Genomic DNA, 17,500 nt, shown 5'->3' on the forward strand with positions numbered 1-17,500 from the left:
CATGATTGTCACACACACACTAGGTGTGGGGAAAATTGTAATGTATATATATATATATATATATATATATATATACACTCATACATATATGGATACATATAAACACAAACATATGTACATATATGCAAACATAAATACACACATTATATATATATACACACAATTAAATATATACACATATATACATATATATATATATATATATATACACAGACATATATATGTACATACATATACACACACATATATACACACATTTACGCATATATGTAGATATAAATAGGTACATATATATATACATACATACTGTGTATGTATATATATATATATATATATATATATATACACACACATACCCATATTTACATTCACATATAAGCATATATATACACACATATATATGTACTGTGTATACATATACACACACACACACATATATATATATATATATATATATATATATATATATATATATATATATATATATGCGTGTATGTATGCACATACACACATACATATATGCACATATATTCATTATATATATATGTATATATATATATATATATAATGAATATATGTGCATATATGTATGTGTGTATGTATGTACATACACACATACATATATGCACATATATTCATTATATATATATATATATGTATTCCCTTCATATTTACATCTAACACAATTTCCCAACTCATATGGAAACGGGGTTTGTGTGTGTATATATATATATATATATATATATATATATATATATATATATAAATATATATATATATATATACATATATATATACATATATATATATGTGTATGTATGTACATACACACATACATATATGCACATATATTCATTATATATATATATATATATATATATATATATATATATATCTGCCAGTGTATAAATACATACATAAAATTTGTATGTTTTTTTACTTATACTCGTGAGATCATCAAAAGCCCCCGAAAAAAAAGTTCAAATGACATTTCCTCCTCCGAGGATAACTACAAATCATTTTTCCGTCATCCCTGCATCACCTGCAGGGATGCACAGTTCAATTGTCAACATACCGGTGACCTCCTAAGGCATCGGTCCTGGGAGACCCTTGTCACACTTCCCCTTCTCTGTATGTCACATGACCACAACACGTTGGCCTCATTTCACGTCACATGACCACGACGCACGCCACCCCTCCATTCACAAAAGATGAGGCTTTATGCTGTGTGTCCTGTTTGGAGGCAGACGTCCCCGAGGGGGAGACAGGTCTGTCGTTGAATGATCATCCCTCGCTTTAATCAACACACCTCCCAGAGGGAAGCCTCGGGAAAATAAATAAATACATAAATAAATAAATAAATAACATCTCCAAGCGATTTTTAAAATTTAGTGTTTTTTTTTCTTTGCATGGAGCCCCAAAATAATCCTAATGCATCAACGGTGCCTTCATTAGCATGACAAATGAGCTGCAATTCCATTTCCTTGTAGAACATATTGAAGGTGCGGCACAGATTAGGCCCCGATGCTGCTGCGTCAATAAATGATCCAATTAAAGGAATTATGGACGGAAAAAAAAAATCTGATCTGATGTTTTTTTCCTGGGGAAAATACTTGCCTTGTGATCATGTCTGATTTAGGGCTGGGCATATAAAATGACATCATTACATGTGACGATGGGCACGTTGTCGATAAAAATAATAATAAAATATAAATAAAAATCCTAGTTAGTGAACCCGTTCTCAAACTACGGTAATAAAAATATACTGATTTTGATTCCGATATAACGTGTTCGATAATTTTTTTTTTTTTTGTCTTCGTCAGAAGTAGGCGGAAGTTGCGAAGCAAGGTTGGTTGCACGAACAAAGGCACTCGCTCGTTGGTAAGCAAGGAAGTGATCACTGATCAGTGGGCATGCTAACAGCCAATCAGGTGGCAGTATCAACCATCAAGTTTATTTTGATTCTTTGCATTGACTCAGAAGAGGAAGTCAAAATGAAGAAAATGTGGATAAAAGAGGAAAATTCACCTGGACAGTATGGAAGTTTTTTGTTTTGTTTTTGTGTTTTAAAAGGGACTCTAGTCAGACCAAGGCTTTCGTCTCCACCAAGACCGCACTCACCCTTTAGAGCACAGCCGTAACTTCCTGGCATTAAATCTCAGACGACTTTTTTCCCAACACTTTGGACCCTGCGGCTTATAAAACGGTGCAGCTAATTTATGGATTTTTCGTCGCCGGCGGCCACAACACAAGTAGTTTGGATTTATCACATGCAAATACACCTGAATGGTGTGTTATTGTTTGCGCTATGGCGTCATCTTTAGGACGAGTTTGCTCACTGCAGGTGCTTCTGGGTTAATGTGAATTCCTGCTTCCTTTGAACTGGAAGTAGAAGTTCCCTTTTATCTTCTAGTCGTTCATAGCGTTCCTGCTCATATGAATGCTTCATTCATCACTCCAAGTTTTTACAATCTAACTAAAACTGTTTATCTTACTAAACCGTCCCATGTGTGAAGTGAAGTATATTTATATAGCGTTTTTCTGTAGTGATTTAAAGCGCTTTAACCCATTATCTAAGTTACATTCAAACTAGTGTGGGTGGATAAAGTACTGTATATTGCCCAAGGACACAACAGGAGTGACTAGGATGGCAGAAGCTGGGATCGAACCTGCAACCCTCAAGTTGCTGGCCCGGCCGCAATACCAAGCGAACCACGCCGATGTCTGTAGGAGTGTTTTAATGCATATTCGTACGTGTTATCGTAATGTAATGAAGCTAGCATCATTAGCATTAGCCAATATGCTAAGGCGTCTACGAGTTTCTGTGTTGGTATTATTAATTTACAATGGCATTCTTTTAGCATTGTTTCTGTTTCACAAATTTGTGGAGTTGTTGAGTCTGTTGAGATGGTTGGAGAGCTAGCTGCCGCAGCTCGTGGGTCCATGACAATGACTTCTGTTTTGTATGGTCAGATGTTTTACTGCCTGATTTTAGACACTGTTTGGAAACAATTAAGATATGTAAATAACTAATTTCACAACGTATATATATATATATATATATACATATATATATATATATATATGTATATATATATATATATATATATATATATATATATATATATATATATATATACAGTTATATATATATATATATATATATATATATATCTATATATATATATATAAACGGTGTATAGTGTAGTGCAGCTGATATATTGTCTTCTTTCAGTTTCAAAAATTCCTCAGTAAATTCACCAAAACGTGGAGTTATTGAGTCTGTTTTGTTGGTTGGAGAGATAGCTTCCATACCTAGTGGGTCCATGACGGTAGCTTCTGTTTTGCTTGATCAGCCGTTTTACTGCTGTGTTACAGACACTGGAAACAATTAAGGTATGTAAACAAACATTTGCAGAACTGTTGTGCGTAAATAACTGCGGCTTATAGTCCGGTGCGGCTAATATATATATATATATATATATATATATATATATATATATATATATATATATATATATATATATATGATTGTAGCTGAAATAGACATCAGCGACCCCAATAGGAATAAGCGGTAGAAAATGGATGGATATATATTGATATATATTGTTTTTATTTGGTGTGTGCGGCTATACTAGTGTGCTCTACAGTCTGGAAGATACGGCAATAAAAATGTTTCCGTTTGATATATTTTTCTCTTGATCCTTGTCTTAGTTAGGTCATAAAAAATATCAATAATCATCGCCCAGCCCTGATTTAAATGCAATAGTTGAATCTGCAATAAATACCCAATTCCAGTGGCTTGATAATTGATATCGACCAACATAAAACACTAACACCGTGATACAGTTTCCAGCCATATTGCCCAGCTTGAGGAGGGACTCCATAAAGGTGATCACAGTGACTGATGACAGTTTGCTTTTGAACCCAGCCCATTTTTAGTTGAACTTGCGTGTGTGTGTGTGTGTGTGTGTGTGTGTGTGTGTGTTTTCTTGTATTTCCACCCTTCTTGAGACATCAACAAGAAAAAAGTTCCATTCATATGAGGACTGGTGAACAAGTTAGGACATAGATCCTGGTCCCAATACGGAAAAACATTGCATCTAATAGAGAAGGAGGGATTTTTCAAATTGACTGTGTGTCTGTTTTAAAAGTACTCCCCCTCTGGTCAACATATGAAATAACAAGCGGCTTCCTCCGACTTCCAAAGACATGCACCTGGGGATAGGTTGATTGGCAACACTAAATTTGGCCCTAGTGTTTGAATGTGAGTGTGAATGTTGTCTGTCTATCTGTGTTGGCCCTGTGATGAGGTGGCGACTTGTCCAGGGTGTACCCCGCCTTCCCCCCGATTGTAGCTGAGATAGGCGCCAGCACCCCCCGCGACCCCAAAAGGGAATAAGCGGTAGAAAATGGATGGATGTAAGAATTTGAAGTGCTCCCCCCCCTGGCCAACATATGACATAACAAGTGTTGAAATTGAAATGCGCCCCTTTTAGCCAAAATTAATTTAAAAAAATACTGTATGTATATATAAATATGTATATAGTGACATGTTGTAATAACTTGAAGTATATAATGAAGATTAAAAACCAATTACGAACAAAAATGACAAATAAATAAAACTTTTTCTTTTCTCGACTTTTTTCTTATAAAATTGGGAACTATTTGTCATATTCTTTCTGTTTCTGTCATATAGAAATATTTTCTCGTAAAATTTTTACTTTTATGTATAATTTTAAATTTTTAATGCAAAATGGCGACATTTGTCATATCAAATTCTGACTTTTATCACAACATTCCCCATTTTTTGTAAATAGTGACATTTTTTTAGTAAAATTATGATTTTTGTCATCATTGACTTGCGTTGAGTGAAATTACGACTTTTTTTTATAACACTGCCGAAATTCTATGTTTTTTCTTGTGAAATTGTGACCTTTTTCTTGAGAAATATCAACTCATTGTTCAAATGTAAAATGTAAAACAAGCTTGTTTTACATTTGCATACTATGTATGTATGAATAATGTTGTAAATACAAATCTTTCAATGTTTATTTTTCAATCAATGATTATTTTTCAATCAATGATTATTTATATAACCCTAAATCACAAGTGTCTCAAAGGGCTGCACGAGCCACAACGGCATCCGTGGTACAGAGCCCACATAAGGGCAAGGAAAAACTCACCCCAGTGGGACGTCGAGGTGAATGACTATGAGAAACCTTGGAGAGGACCCCCCCTTCTATAAATCTTTATATATCTAGAAAGGCTGGTCCTTAAGAGGTAGGCATTATTCTCAGGTCTCAAAGAGGTAACAAATACAAGAATGCGTGTCTGCGTGTGTGTGTGTGTGTGTGTGTGTGTGTGTGTGAGTACAATTATGTGCAGCTACGTGCCCACCGAGCTGTTGACCTTTGTGTGCCGTGGCGTGGCCACAGATAATGAGCTTTTATGTTCTATTGCATCTCTGGCAGCGCGCAGGTGAACTCCTGACACCTGAGGGGCCAACGGGTCGGGGAAATAATCTCGTTCTGAAAACAGGACGACACAACGCGGGCGAGCAGGTAATTATCGAGCCCATCATAAATTGGAGGAGAGGAGTTTGGCGGGAGCGCGTCTTATCGCTGCAGAAGTGGTCCGAACGTGGATTCTGGGCTCTTACTGTGTTCCAAGAGAGCGTCAATAAAGCTCAGAGAAATGTATTTACACATGGAATTATGTTGCATTACAATCCAATGACTTGCAAAAAAAGTGAAGTGGGGTGAATTGGTTGTTAGACATTAGCTACAGCACCTCGGCGTTTACTTAAGCCTGTTCTGGAACTTAATTGGCTTTTGAATGCTGTTTTTTTGTCAGGGAATCTTGTGGCATAATAAGGTTTAACTGTAAAGCCCTAACTAAAATAAATATAATAGATTTATCCAAATTCTATCACAATTCTGTTAATTATAGAACAGGCAGGGATGCAATGATAAACGGTATGATGATAAACGGTATCCTCATTTTAAATAAAAACCGATGAGAGCATGTTGATAAACTTACAAAACAGTGATACTATCCGCATTCACTGGAGAATACAAGAGGCATTAACGTCGTTCCCCATGAGGAAACTACATACCCCAATATAAACTTATACAAGCACATTGCTTGGCAAAAAAAAAAAAAAATAATAAAATACACACACACACACACACACACACACAAATATATATATATATATATATATATATATATATATATATATATATATCCATCCATCCATTTTCTACCGCTTATTCCCTTTTTGGGGTCGCGGGGGGTGCTACAATCGGGCGGAAGGCGGGGTACACCCTGGACAAGTCGCCACCTCATCATGTGTATATATATATATATATGTATATATATATATAGTTACTGACAGAGGCTTTATGAAGTGTTCCTGAGCCCATGTGGTGATAGCCTTTACACACTGATGTCGGTTTTTGATGCAGTACCGCCTGAGGGCTCAGAGGTCCATAATATCATCGTTTACGTGCAGTAATTTATTCAGATTCTCTGAACCTTTTGATGATTTTACAAACTGTAGATGGTCAAATCCCTAAATTCCTTGCAATAGCTTGTTGAAAAATGTTGTTTTAAAACTGTTTGACGATTTGCTTACAAAGTGGTGACCCTCACCCCATCCTTGTTTGTGAATTACTTAGCATTTCTTGGAAGCTGCTTTTATACCCAATCATGGCACCCACCTGTTCCCAATTAGCCTGCACACCTGTGGGATGTTCCAAATAAGTGTTTGATAAGCATTTCTCAACTTTATCAGTATTTATTATCACCTTTCCCAACTTCTTTGTCACGTGTTGCTGGCATCAAATTCTAAAGTTATTGATTATTTGCAAAAAAAAAAAAGTTTATCAGTTTGAACATCAAATATGTTGTCTTTGTAGCATATTCAACTGAAAATGATTTGCAAATCATTGTATTCTGTTTGTATTTACATCCAACACAATTTTCCTAACTCATGTGGAAAGGGGGTTTGTATGTATATATATATATATATGTATATATATATATATATATATATATATATATATATATATATATATATATGTATATAACAAATACACACACATACTTACATATATATACATACCGTATTTCCTTGAATTACCGCAGGGCATATAGTATGCGCCTGCCTTGAATTACTGCAGGGTCAAACTCGCTTCCCAAAATAATTAGCGCATGCTTAGTATTACCGCCTGGTCAAACTCGTGACGTCAAGAGGACACTTCCCCTGTCATCATTTTCAAAATGGAGGAGGCTGATTTCAATACCGGTAATTTGAAATCGCATAAAGGGAAGAAAATTAAGAGCTATTCAGTAGGATTTAAGGTCCAAGCTTACATCACACTCAAATTTTTACTGCATACCTTTGGTAAGTGCCGGAGTGAGAAGAGGTTTTAAAATAATTAGCGCATGCTTACTTTTACCACATGCCTTTGGTAAGCGCAGGAGTGAGAAGAGGCAATTCAAGGAAATACCGTATAAATACATATACATTTACATATACATATATATATATATATATATATATATATATATATATATATATATATATATATATATATAAAAATTAAAACGGTTATTTTTGGATTTCACATATTTACTCGGTGGCCTAGTGGTTAGAGTGTCGCTCCGAGATCGGTAGGTCGTGAGTTCAAACCCCGGCCGAGTCATATCGAAGACTATAAAAATGGGACCCATTACCTCCCTGCTTGGCACTCTGCATCAAGGGTTGGAATTGGGGTTATATCACCAAAACTGATTCCTGGGCGCGGCCACCGCTGCTGCTCACTGCTCCCCTCACCTCCCAGGGGATGATCAAGGGGATGGGTCAAATGCAGAGGACAAATTTCACCACACCTCGTATGTGTGCGTGAGTATCATTGGTACTTTAACTTTAACTTTAATACAATAGTTGTTTTTCTTGTGCGTGATATGTACTACAACAGGGGTGTCAAACGTATGGCCCGCTGGCCGGATCAGGCCCCCAAACAGGTTTTATCCAGCCCGCCGGATGAGTTTGCTAAGTATAAAAATCAGCCAGAATTTTTGAATGAAATAAACAGTTCTAAATGTGTCCACTAGATGTCACAATATTAATTATTTGTATCTTTGTAGATTATGCTACAAAATAAACCACAATATGTTAGTGCACCAGTCGAGGAAAATGAGCAAACTACATAAGACTCCCTTTTTAGACCAGTTGATCTGCCGTTTCTTTTCTTTTTCTTCTATGTCCCACTCTCCTTTGTGGAGGGGGTCCGGTCCGATCCGGTGGCCATGTACTGCTTGCCTGTGTATCGGCTGGGGACATCTCTGCGCTGCTGATCCGCCTCCGCTTGGGATGGTTTCCTGCTGGCTCCGCTGTGAACGGGACTCTCGCTGCTGTGTTGGATCCGCTTTGGACTGGACTCTCGCGACTGTGTTGGATCCATTATGGATTGAACTTTCACAGTATCATGTTAGACCCGCTCGACATCCATTGCTTTCCTCCTCTCCAAGGTTCTCATAGTCATCATTGTCACCGACGTCCCACTGGGTGTGAGTTTTCCTTGCCCTTATGTGGGCCTACCGAGGATGTCGTAGTGGTTTGTGCAGCCCTTTGAGACACTAGTGATTTAGGGCTATATAAGTAAACATTGATTGATTGATTGATTGATAAATAACATCCTGTGATTTGATTTTGATATTATTTTTTTATCTTGATAGATTGAAAATGATCATTGAACATTATCACGTTATTTATTCAGAAATGATAAATAACGACAAATAAAGACATACAACATGTAAGTGTAAAAAAACATAATTTGTACATTTTCAAATTGTGCTTGTTCTATTTTTAACAATGAAAACAATCTGTAGTCGTCTTTATTTTTAGGTTATCGTGCCGTGATTTTACCAGTCCGGCCCACTTACGAGTAGATTTTTCTCCATGGGGCCCGCCGATCTAAAAAGAGTTTGACACCCCTGTACTACAATCTGAGAACAATAAATGTTTTATTCCAAGGAACAGTACGGCTATCTTTAATCTCGCCGGGTGAACGTTTTTTTCCTCCATAAAATGTGAGAAAGTGTGAGTTCCCCAGAAGTTGGAGAAAGTGTGCGTACTTCTTGGAACATGTAAACGCTGTGCAGACATGTCACTAAGAGTTGTATCAGATGCCTAATCATCCGTCACGGCGGAAAAATGGAAAATGAGCCATTAATGTGTTTTTTCTCCCCCTTCCACACACACACACTTCCAATACTTCTCACACGGCCTTTTATTTTTAGCGATGGGCATTCAAAGGTCTAACGCTCCGGTCGGACTCCATTAGGCTGTCAAATGAGCTTTTAAATGCTTCAAATTATTCAAATGTCCCACGTTTTTTCGTGCTATTAGACTAATGAACAGGCGAGACCGGAATGTCACACACACACGCTTACACACACACACACACACACCCGAGACATGTTTTTCACCTGTTCTCAGCGGCGCCGACACAAGCCGACACGCCACGGCTGACTAGGCGTGAATTGAAGGCGCCTGTCTGGAATCCAACAGAGTCGCCAACGGAGTCAAAGTGGTGCACTAATGTTTTTTTTCTGCCTAATTGAGCGTTGTCTGACTAACTTAGTCGTCGCCGGCATCATCCTGAGTATACTGTAGCTTCCCCCATGTTGGATATACTTTGTTGACAAACTAAATACAATTATCACGGACACATAAACCCCTTTTTTTTTTCTTTTTACCTTGAATATAAGATGATGAGGATTTTTTTTTTTTTAATTAGAAATAAATAACGACCGGTCTCCAGGGCTTGTGGTATAATCTTGTGTTTTTCAACCACTGTGCCTTGAGATACAGTCTGGTGTGTTGTGGGAGATTATCTCATTTAACCTATTTGGGTTCAAATATATTTTGCAAAGCAGTAATTATGCAAATTATGCAAACTGCAAATTACGTGTTATTGTTGAGTGTCAGTGTTGTCTAGAGCTCGGCAGAGTAACCGTGTAATACTCTTCCATATCAGTAGGTGGCAGCTGGTAGCTAATTGCTTTCTAGATGCCGGAAACAGCGGAAGGCAATGTGCAGGTAAAAAGGTGTCAAATGCTTAAACCAGGGGTCACCAGGTAGCCTGTAAGGACCAGATGAGTCGCCCGCTGGCCTGTTCTAAAAATAGCTCAAATAGTAGCACTTACCAGTGAGCTAAAAACACACCCGATCTTCGGGCTCAAATAGCAGCACTTACCAGTGAGCTGCCTTTATTTATTAAATTTTATTTATTTACTTGCAAGCTGATCTCGCTTTGCTCGACATTTTTGATTCAAGAGAGATAAAACTCAAATAGCATTTGAAAATCCAAGAAAATATTTCAAAGACTTGGTCTTCACTTGTTGAAATAAATTCATTTTTTTTTTTTACTCTGCTTCTTATAACTTTCAGAAAGACAATTTTAGAGAAAAAAAAACAAACCTTAAAAAATATTTTGGGATTTTTAAACACATATACCTTTTTACCTTTTAAATTCATTCCTTTTCTTTCCTGACAATTGAAATCAATGTTCTAGTATTTTTTTTTTGTTTTTTTGTAAAGAATGATAAATACATTTTGATTTAATTATTCATTTTATATTCTGTTTTCTTGACGAAGAATATTTGTGAAATATTTCTTCAAACTTATTATGATTAAAATTAAAAAAAATAAAATATAAATATTATTTCAAAGGATGTTGAATTTCTTTTAAAATTTTTGTTCTGGAAAATCTAGAAGAAATAATGATTTATCTTTGTTAGAAATATAGCTTGGTCCAATTTGTTATATATTCTAACAAAGTGCAGATTTGATTTTAACCTATTTAAAATCCAATCTAAAATTAATCTTAATCAGGAAAAATTACTAATGATGTTCCATAAATTACTTTTTTAATATTTTAAAAAAGATTCGAATTAGCTAGTTTATCTGTTCATTTTTTTTCGGTTGAATTTTGAATTTTAAAGAGTCGAAATTGAAGATTAATTATGTTTCAACATTTTATTTTAATTTTTTTTCATGTTTTCTGCTCTTTTAAACCGTTCAATTAAGTGTTTTTTTTCATCATTTATTCTCTACAAAAAACCTTCCGTAAAAGGAAAAAAAATGTACGACGGAATGACAGACAGAAATACCCATTTTTTTATATACATATATATATATATATATATATATATATATATATATATATATATATATTTATTTATTAAAGGTAACTTGAGCAAATTGGCTATTTTTGGCAATTTATTGAAGTGTGTATCAAACTGGTAGCCCTTCGCATTAATCAGTACCCAAGAAGTAGCTCTTGGTTTGAAAAAGGTTGGTGACCCCTGGCTTAAACCAAAAATAAACAAAAGGTGAGTGCCCCTAAGAAAAGGCACTGAAGCTTAGGGAAGGCAATGCAGAATGAAACTAAAACTGAACTGGCTACAAAGTAAACAAAAACAGAATGCTGGACGACAGCAAAGACTTACTGTGGAGCAAAGACAGGGCCCAAAAAGTACATCCGTACATGACATAAGAATCAACAATGTCCCCAGAAAGAAGGATAAAAACAACTGAAATATTCTTGATTGCTAAAACAAAGTAGATGCGGGAAATATCGCTCAAAGGAAGACATGAAACTGCTACAGGGAAATACCAAAAAAAAGAGAAAAAAACATCAGATTCGGAGCGCAAGACAAGAACGAAAGCACTACACACAGGAAAACAGCCAAAAACTCAAAATAAGTTACGGCGTAATGTGACAGGTGGTGACAGTACACCTACTTTGAGATAAGAGCTACATTGAAGCATGGTTGGTTATGCTTTGAATTCTTATCCAACAATTGCGACAACGACTTTCTACTGTCAAATGAGTTTTGTTTTTTAGTGATTTCTGCTGGTGGTCTGCCGCCGGATTTTTTCAACGCAAAAAATGTACATTGGCTCAAAATTTTTTTGAAAAACACTGGTATAGTCGTTAACAGTTTTACTACAAATTTGCTCGCTTTAAAATACAACTATCCAGTTTCTGGTGCAGAGCTTTGAGATAGACCAGGGATGTCAAACCTACGGCCTGTGGGCCGGATCAGGCCCGCGAACAGGTTTTATCCAGCCCGCGGGATGAATTTGGGAGACCGGGCTTTCTGCTCCGCTGCTCCCAGTCAGTGGAACGCTCTCCCTGACCACCTGAGGGCACCTCAGACTGTGAATGCTTTTAAAAAAGGCTTAAAAACCCATCTTTTAAAAAAAAAGCTTTTTATATATATATGCATACTGGTTCTAGCTATTGGGCTGTTTCTAGTTTTATATTTAGTTTATTTTTATAATTTTTTTTATTATTGTTATTATTATTATTACTATTTTTTAAAACTGTGGCACTTTGAGTTTTTTTGCTCAAGGTAAAGTGCTGATTTACAAATAAAATCTATTATTATTATTATTATTATTGTTATAATTATTATTATTACTACTATAACTATATTACTATATTATTATTGTTATTGTTATTATTTGCTCAGAATAAAAATGAGCCGAAATTTTTGAATGAAAGAAACTGCTGTTGTAAATGTGTCCACTAGATGTCACAATAGCAATTCTTTGTATCTTTGGAGATGATGCTACATATGTGCAAAATAAACCACAAGATGTTAGTGCACTAGTCGAGGAAAATGAGCAAACTACAAAAATAACATCCTGTAATCTGATTTTGATATTATCTTTTTTATGTTGATGGATTGAAAATTAACACCAATGTGTTCACTGATGAACATTATCACATAATTTATTCAGAAAGTGTAAATAAAGACAAATAAAGATAGAATACTATTAAGCGTAACATGTACCGTAAGTGTAAAAAAATATAAAAAATTATGATTTGTACATTTTCAGAATGTGCTCGTTCTATTTTTAAACAAAGACAACAATCTGAAATTGTTTTTATTTTTATTTTTAAGTTATTGTGCCACTCGGGAGTAGATTCTTCTCCATCTAGCTCCCGATCTAAAATTAGTTTGTAACTATTTGTATAAGTGGTGCGCATGTGTCCGAGTATCATATATTGGCAATGTATCACCATTATTATTTACTAAAATTACGATTTATTTTGTTATAATATCTACATTTTTATATTATTTTTTTATTAAAATAAAAAAATATTATTTCTGATTTCTTCCATCACTTACACATTATTGTGATTATTATTAAGAAAAGTATAGTTAATAATAATAGGGGTGTCACAATTTACCTTTTTAGTATTGGCCAATACCGACATAAATACATAAATCTTAAATCATGATATCAGCACAAGTCTAAAGTTAATATTTATTTTAATATTGTTTACATTATTTGATTATATATAAATATTTTTTTTACATTTTTATAATATATATTTTACATTATTTATCATGTACTTAATCAATCATACATCATTAATATTATGAGTATTATTAGTTGTATTAATACTAATATTAATAGTATTGTCATGATTAAATGTTGGCCGGTACCGACATAAATACACCATGATATCAGCACAACTCTAAAGTTGCTATTTATTTTAATATGGTTTGAATTAAAATAAAAAATATATAACATATTTTAACATAATTTCCAAATTATTTAATTACATATACATTATTTTTAATATAATTATAATCCATCCATCCATCATCTTCCGCTTATCCGAGGTCGGGTCGCGGGGGCAACAGCCTAAGCAGGGAAACCCAGACTTCCCTCTCCCCAGCCACTTCGTCTAGCTCTTCCCGGGGGATCCCGAGGCGTTCCCAGGCCAGCCGGGAGACATAGTCTTCCCAACGTGTCCTGGGTCTTCCCCGTGGCCTCCTACCGGTTGGACGTGCCCTAAACACCTCCCTAGGGAGGCGTTCGGGTGGCATCCTGACCAGATGCCCGAACCACCTCATCTGGCTCCTCTCGATGTGAAGGAGCAGCGGCTTTACTTTGAGTTCCTCCCGAATGGCAGAGCTTCTCCCCCTATCTCTAAGGGAGAGCCCCGCCACACGGCGGAGGAAACTCATTTCGGCCGCTTGTACCCGTGATCTTATCCTTTCGGTCATGACCCAAAGCTCATGACCATAGGTGAGGATGGGAACGTAGATCGACCGGTAAATTGAGAGCTTTGCCTTCCGGCTCAGCTCCTTCTTCACCACAACGGATCGGTACAACGTCCGCATTACTGAAGACGCCGCACCGATCCGCCTGTCGATCTCACGATCCACTCTTCCCTCACTCGTGAACAAGACTCCTAGGTACTTGAACTCTTCCACTTGGGGCAGGGTCTCCTCCCCAACCCGGAGATGGCACTCCACCCTTTTCCGGGCGAGAACCATGGACTCGGACTTGGAGGTGCTGATTCTCATTCCGGTCGCTTCACACTCGGCTGCGAACCGATCCAGCAAGAGCTGAAGATCCCGGTCAGATGAAGCCATCAGGACCACATCATCTGCAAAAAGCAGAGACCTAATCCTGCGGTCACCAAACCGGAACCCCTCAACGCCTTGACTGCGCCTAGAAATTCTGTCCATAAAAGTTATGAACAGAATCGGTGACAAAGGACAGCCTTGGCGGAGTCCAACCCTCACTGGAAATGTGTTCGACTTACTGCCGGCAATGCGGACCAACCTCTGGCACTGATCGTACAGGGAACGGACCGCCACAATAAGACAGTCCGATACCCCATACTCTCTGAGCACTCCCCACAGGACTTCCCGAGGGGCACGGTCGAATGCCTTCTCCAAGTCCACAAAGCACATGTAGACTGGTTGGGCAAACTCCCATGCACCCTCAAGAACCCTGCCGAGAGTATGGAGCTGGTCCACAGTTCCACGGCCAGGACGAAAACCACACTGTTCCTCCTGAATCCGATAATTAAATAATTATAATTATTATCATAATTTTTTAATTGGGGTGTCAACTTTTCACTTCCAGAAAAAAAATACCAGTTGGAGCTTTAAGTATTGGCCGATACCGACATAAATACATAAATCATAAATCATGATATCAGCACAACTCTAAAGCTACTATTTATTTTAATATTGTTGAAATTATTTGATTATATAAAATGATTTTTTTACTAAAAATATAGTATATATTTTATATTATTTATCATGTATTTAATCAATCATAATTTGTTATTATTACAAATATGATTATTAGTATTAATACTAATATTAATAGTAGTGTCATGATTAAATGTTTTTCCTTTCCAGAAAAAATACCAAATAAAGCCTTAAGTATTAGTCGATACTGACATAAATACACCATGATATCACCACAACTCTAAAGTTGCTATTTATTTTAAAATGGTTTGAACTAAAATAAAAAATATATAACATATTTTAACATAATTTCCAAATTATTTAATTACATGTACATCATTATTAATATAATTATAATTATTATCATAATTTTTTAATTGGGGTGTCACTTTTTCACTTCCAGAAAAAAATACCAGTTGGAGCTTTAAGTATTGGCCGATACCGACATAAATACATAATTCATGATATCAGCACAACTCTAAAGCTACTATTTATTTTAATATTGTTGAAATTATTTGATTCTATATAATGATTTTTTTACTAAAATTACAATATATATTTTATATTATTTATCATGTATTTAATCAATCATAATTTGTTATTATTACAAATATGATTATTAGTATTAATACTAATATTAATAGTAGTGTCATGATTGAATGTTTTTCCTTTCCAGAAAAAATACCAAATAAAGCCTTAAGTATTAGTCGATACCGACATAAATACATCATAATATCAGCACAACTCTAAAGTTGCTATTTATTTTAAAGTTGTTTAAAATCAATCCATTATATATTATTATTTTTTATAAATATCATAATACATATTTTACATTTTTCATTATGTATTTAATGTAATTACACATTATTATCAATACTACTATGATGATGATGATGATTATTATTATTATTATTAATAATAAAAATAATATTAATAGTAGTGTCATGATGAAGGTTTTTCACTTCCCTAAAAAATACAAATTGGAGCCTTAAGAATTGAGCAAAACCAATATAAATATGTCATAATATCAGCACAACTCTAAAGTTACTATTTATTTTAATATTTTTTAAATTAATTAATTATATATTATAATTTTTTACTATAATTGTAATATATTTTTTACATTACGTATAATGTATTTAATCAATTATACATTATATTATTAATACTATGATTGATATTATTATAAGATTGGAGCCTTAATGGATTCTTCAGTCCTCACTCCAAGCAATGTTTGTAAGTTTTACAATATAACTAAAACAACCCTCATTTACTAAACCGTCCCATGTGCGATGGCCGTAGGAATGTTTTCATGCATGTTTACATGCATTCTTTCGTAATGTAATGAAGCTACAGTCGTTAGCATTAGCTAATATGCTAACACGTTTACGAGTGTCCGTGTTAGTATTATTAACTTACAAAGCATTTATTTTGTATTGTTCCAGTTTCACAAATTCCTCAGTAAAGTCACCAAAACGTCACCCTGGAGTTATTGGGTCTGTTTAGCTGATTGGAGAGCTACCTTTCTTAGCGAGTCGGTCCATGACGATGACTTCCGTTTTGTTTGATCAGCCGTTTTACTGCCGTGTTACAGACAATGTTTGGAAACAACTAAGGTATATAAACAAAGATTAACAAAATATTTATTTGTAAATAACTCATTTCACAACTTATATATCTATGACTTATAGTCCGATGCGGCTAATATATGGAAAAAATATGTACTTCTTCCCAAATTCAGTGGGTGCGATACAATACTATTTACTTTGCAATTTGTCGGATCAGAACCTTGATCCTTTATTAGCTACCTCCAAAATTGGATCATATATCTAAAAAAACCCCGCCCGTAATTCCACGTACCTGCAGAGCGTGTCCTGGCGGCAGATCTTCCTCAGCTCCAGACAGTTGGGCGTGTCCCTTTCTCGGTAGGAGCAATCGGGCACGATGGTCTGGCGCCGGCGCTCGGCGCAGCCCTCGGTCTGGCAGGGGCAGAAGAGCAGGCGGTGGCTGAACTCGGCGGGCACGCGGTCCAGGAAGAGCCTGAGCGCTTTGTGGCAGCGCTTCTTGCTGCAGGTTTCCCCTTTGTTGGTGTCCTCCTTGATGCAGGTGGCGATGTACGCCGAGCGGTGCCTCTTGCAGGTGCCGTTGAGGTTGCAGGCTTTGACCGCGTCCAGGCAGGGGTTGCAGGTTCTCTCGGCGTCGGCGCAGTGGAATCCTTTTGGGGCCACTGTGAGCATCCCTGAACAGAGAGTTTAAACGTCAATACAGAGACTAATAAAACAGCATTTGGTCCTTGCATTCATTTCCTATATACTACTTATCCGGTCAAGGGTCAAACCGAGACAAACATATATTTAAAATTCTGATGATTCACTCCATAACACCTAATGTATCATATGTGATACAGAAACTA

The 17,500-nt window shown here is 35.9% G+C and overlaps 1 protein-coding gene across 1 annotated transcript in view; it reads right to left on the bottom strand.

The window, feature by feature from the left end:
• Positions 1 to 17,500, bottom strand: part of LOC133551210 (GDNF family receptor alpha-2-like) — a 299,303-nt gene that overhangs the window by 140,875 nt on the left and 140,928 nt on the right. Inside the window, exon 4 of the mRNA XM_061897692.1 lies at positions 16,948 to 17,326. Within this exon, the coding sequence (XP_061753676.1) occupies positions 16,948 to 17,326 (379 nt within the window). The remainder of the gene's footprint in view (positions 1 to 16,947; positions 17,327 to 17,500) is intronic.

The sequence above is a fragment of the Nerophis ophidion genome, linkage group LG01 (assembly GCF_033978795.1).
Source record: "Nerophis ophidion isolate RoL-2023_Sa linkage group LG01, RoL_Noph_v1.0, whole genome shotgun sequence".
NCBI classification, from domain to species: domain Eukaryota; kingdom Metazoa; phylum Chordata; class Actinopteri; order Syngnathiformes; family Syngnathidae; genus Nerophis; species Nerophis ophidion.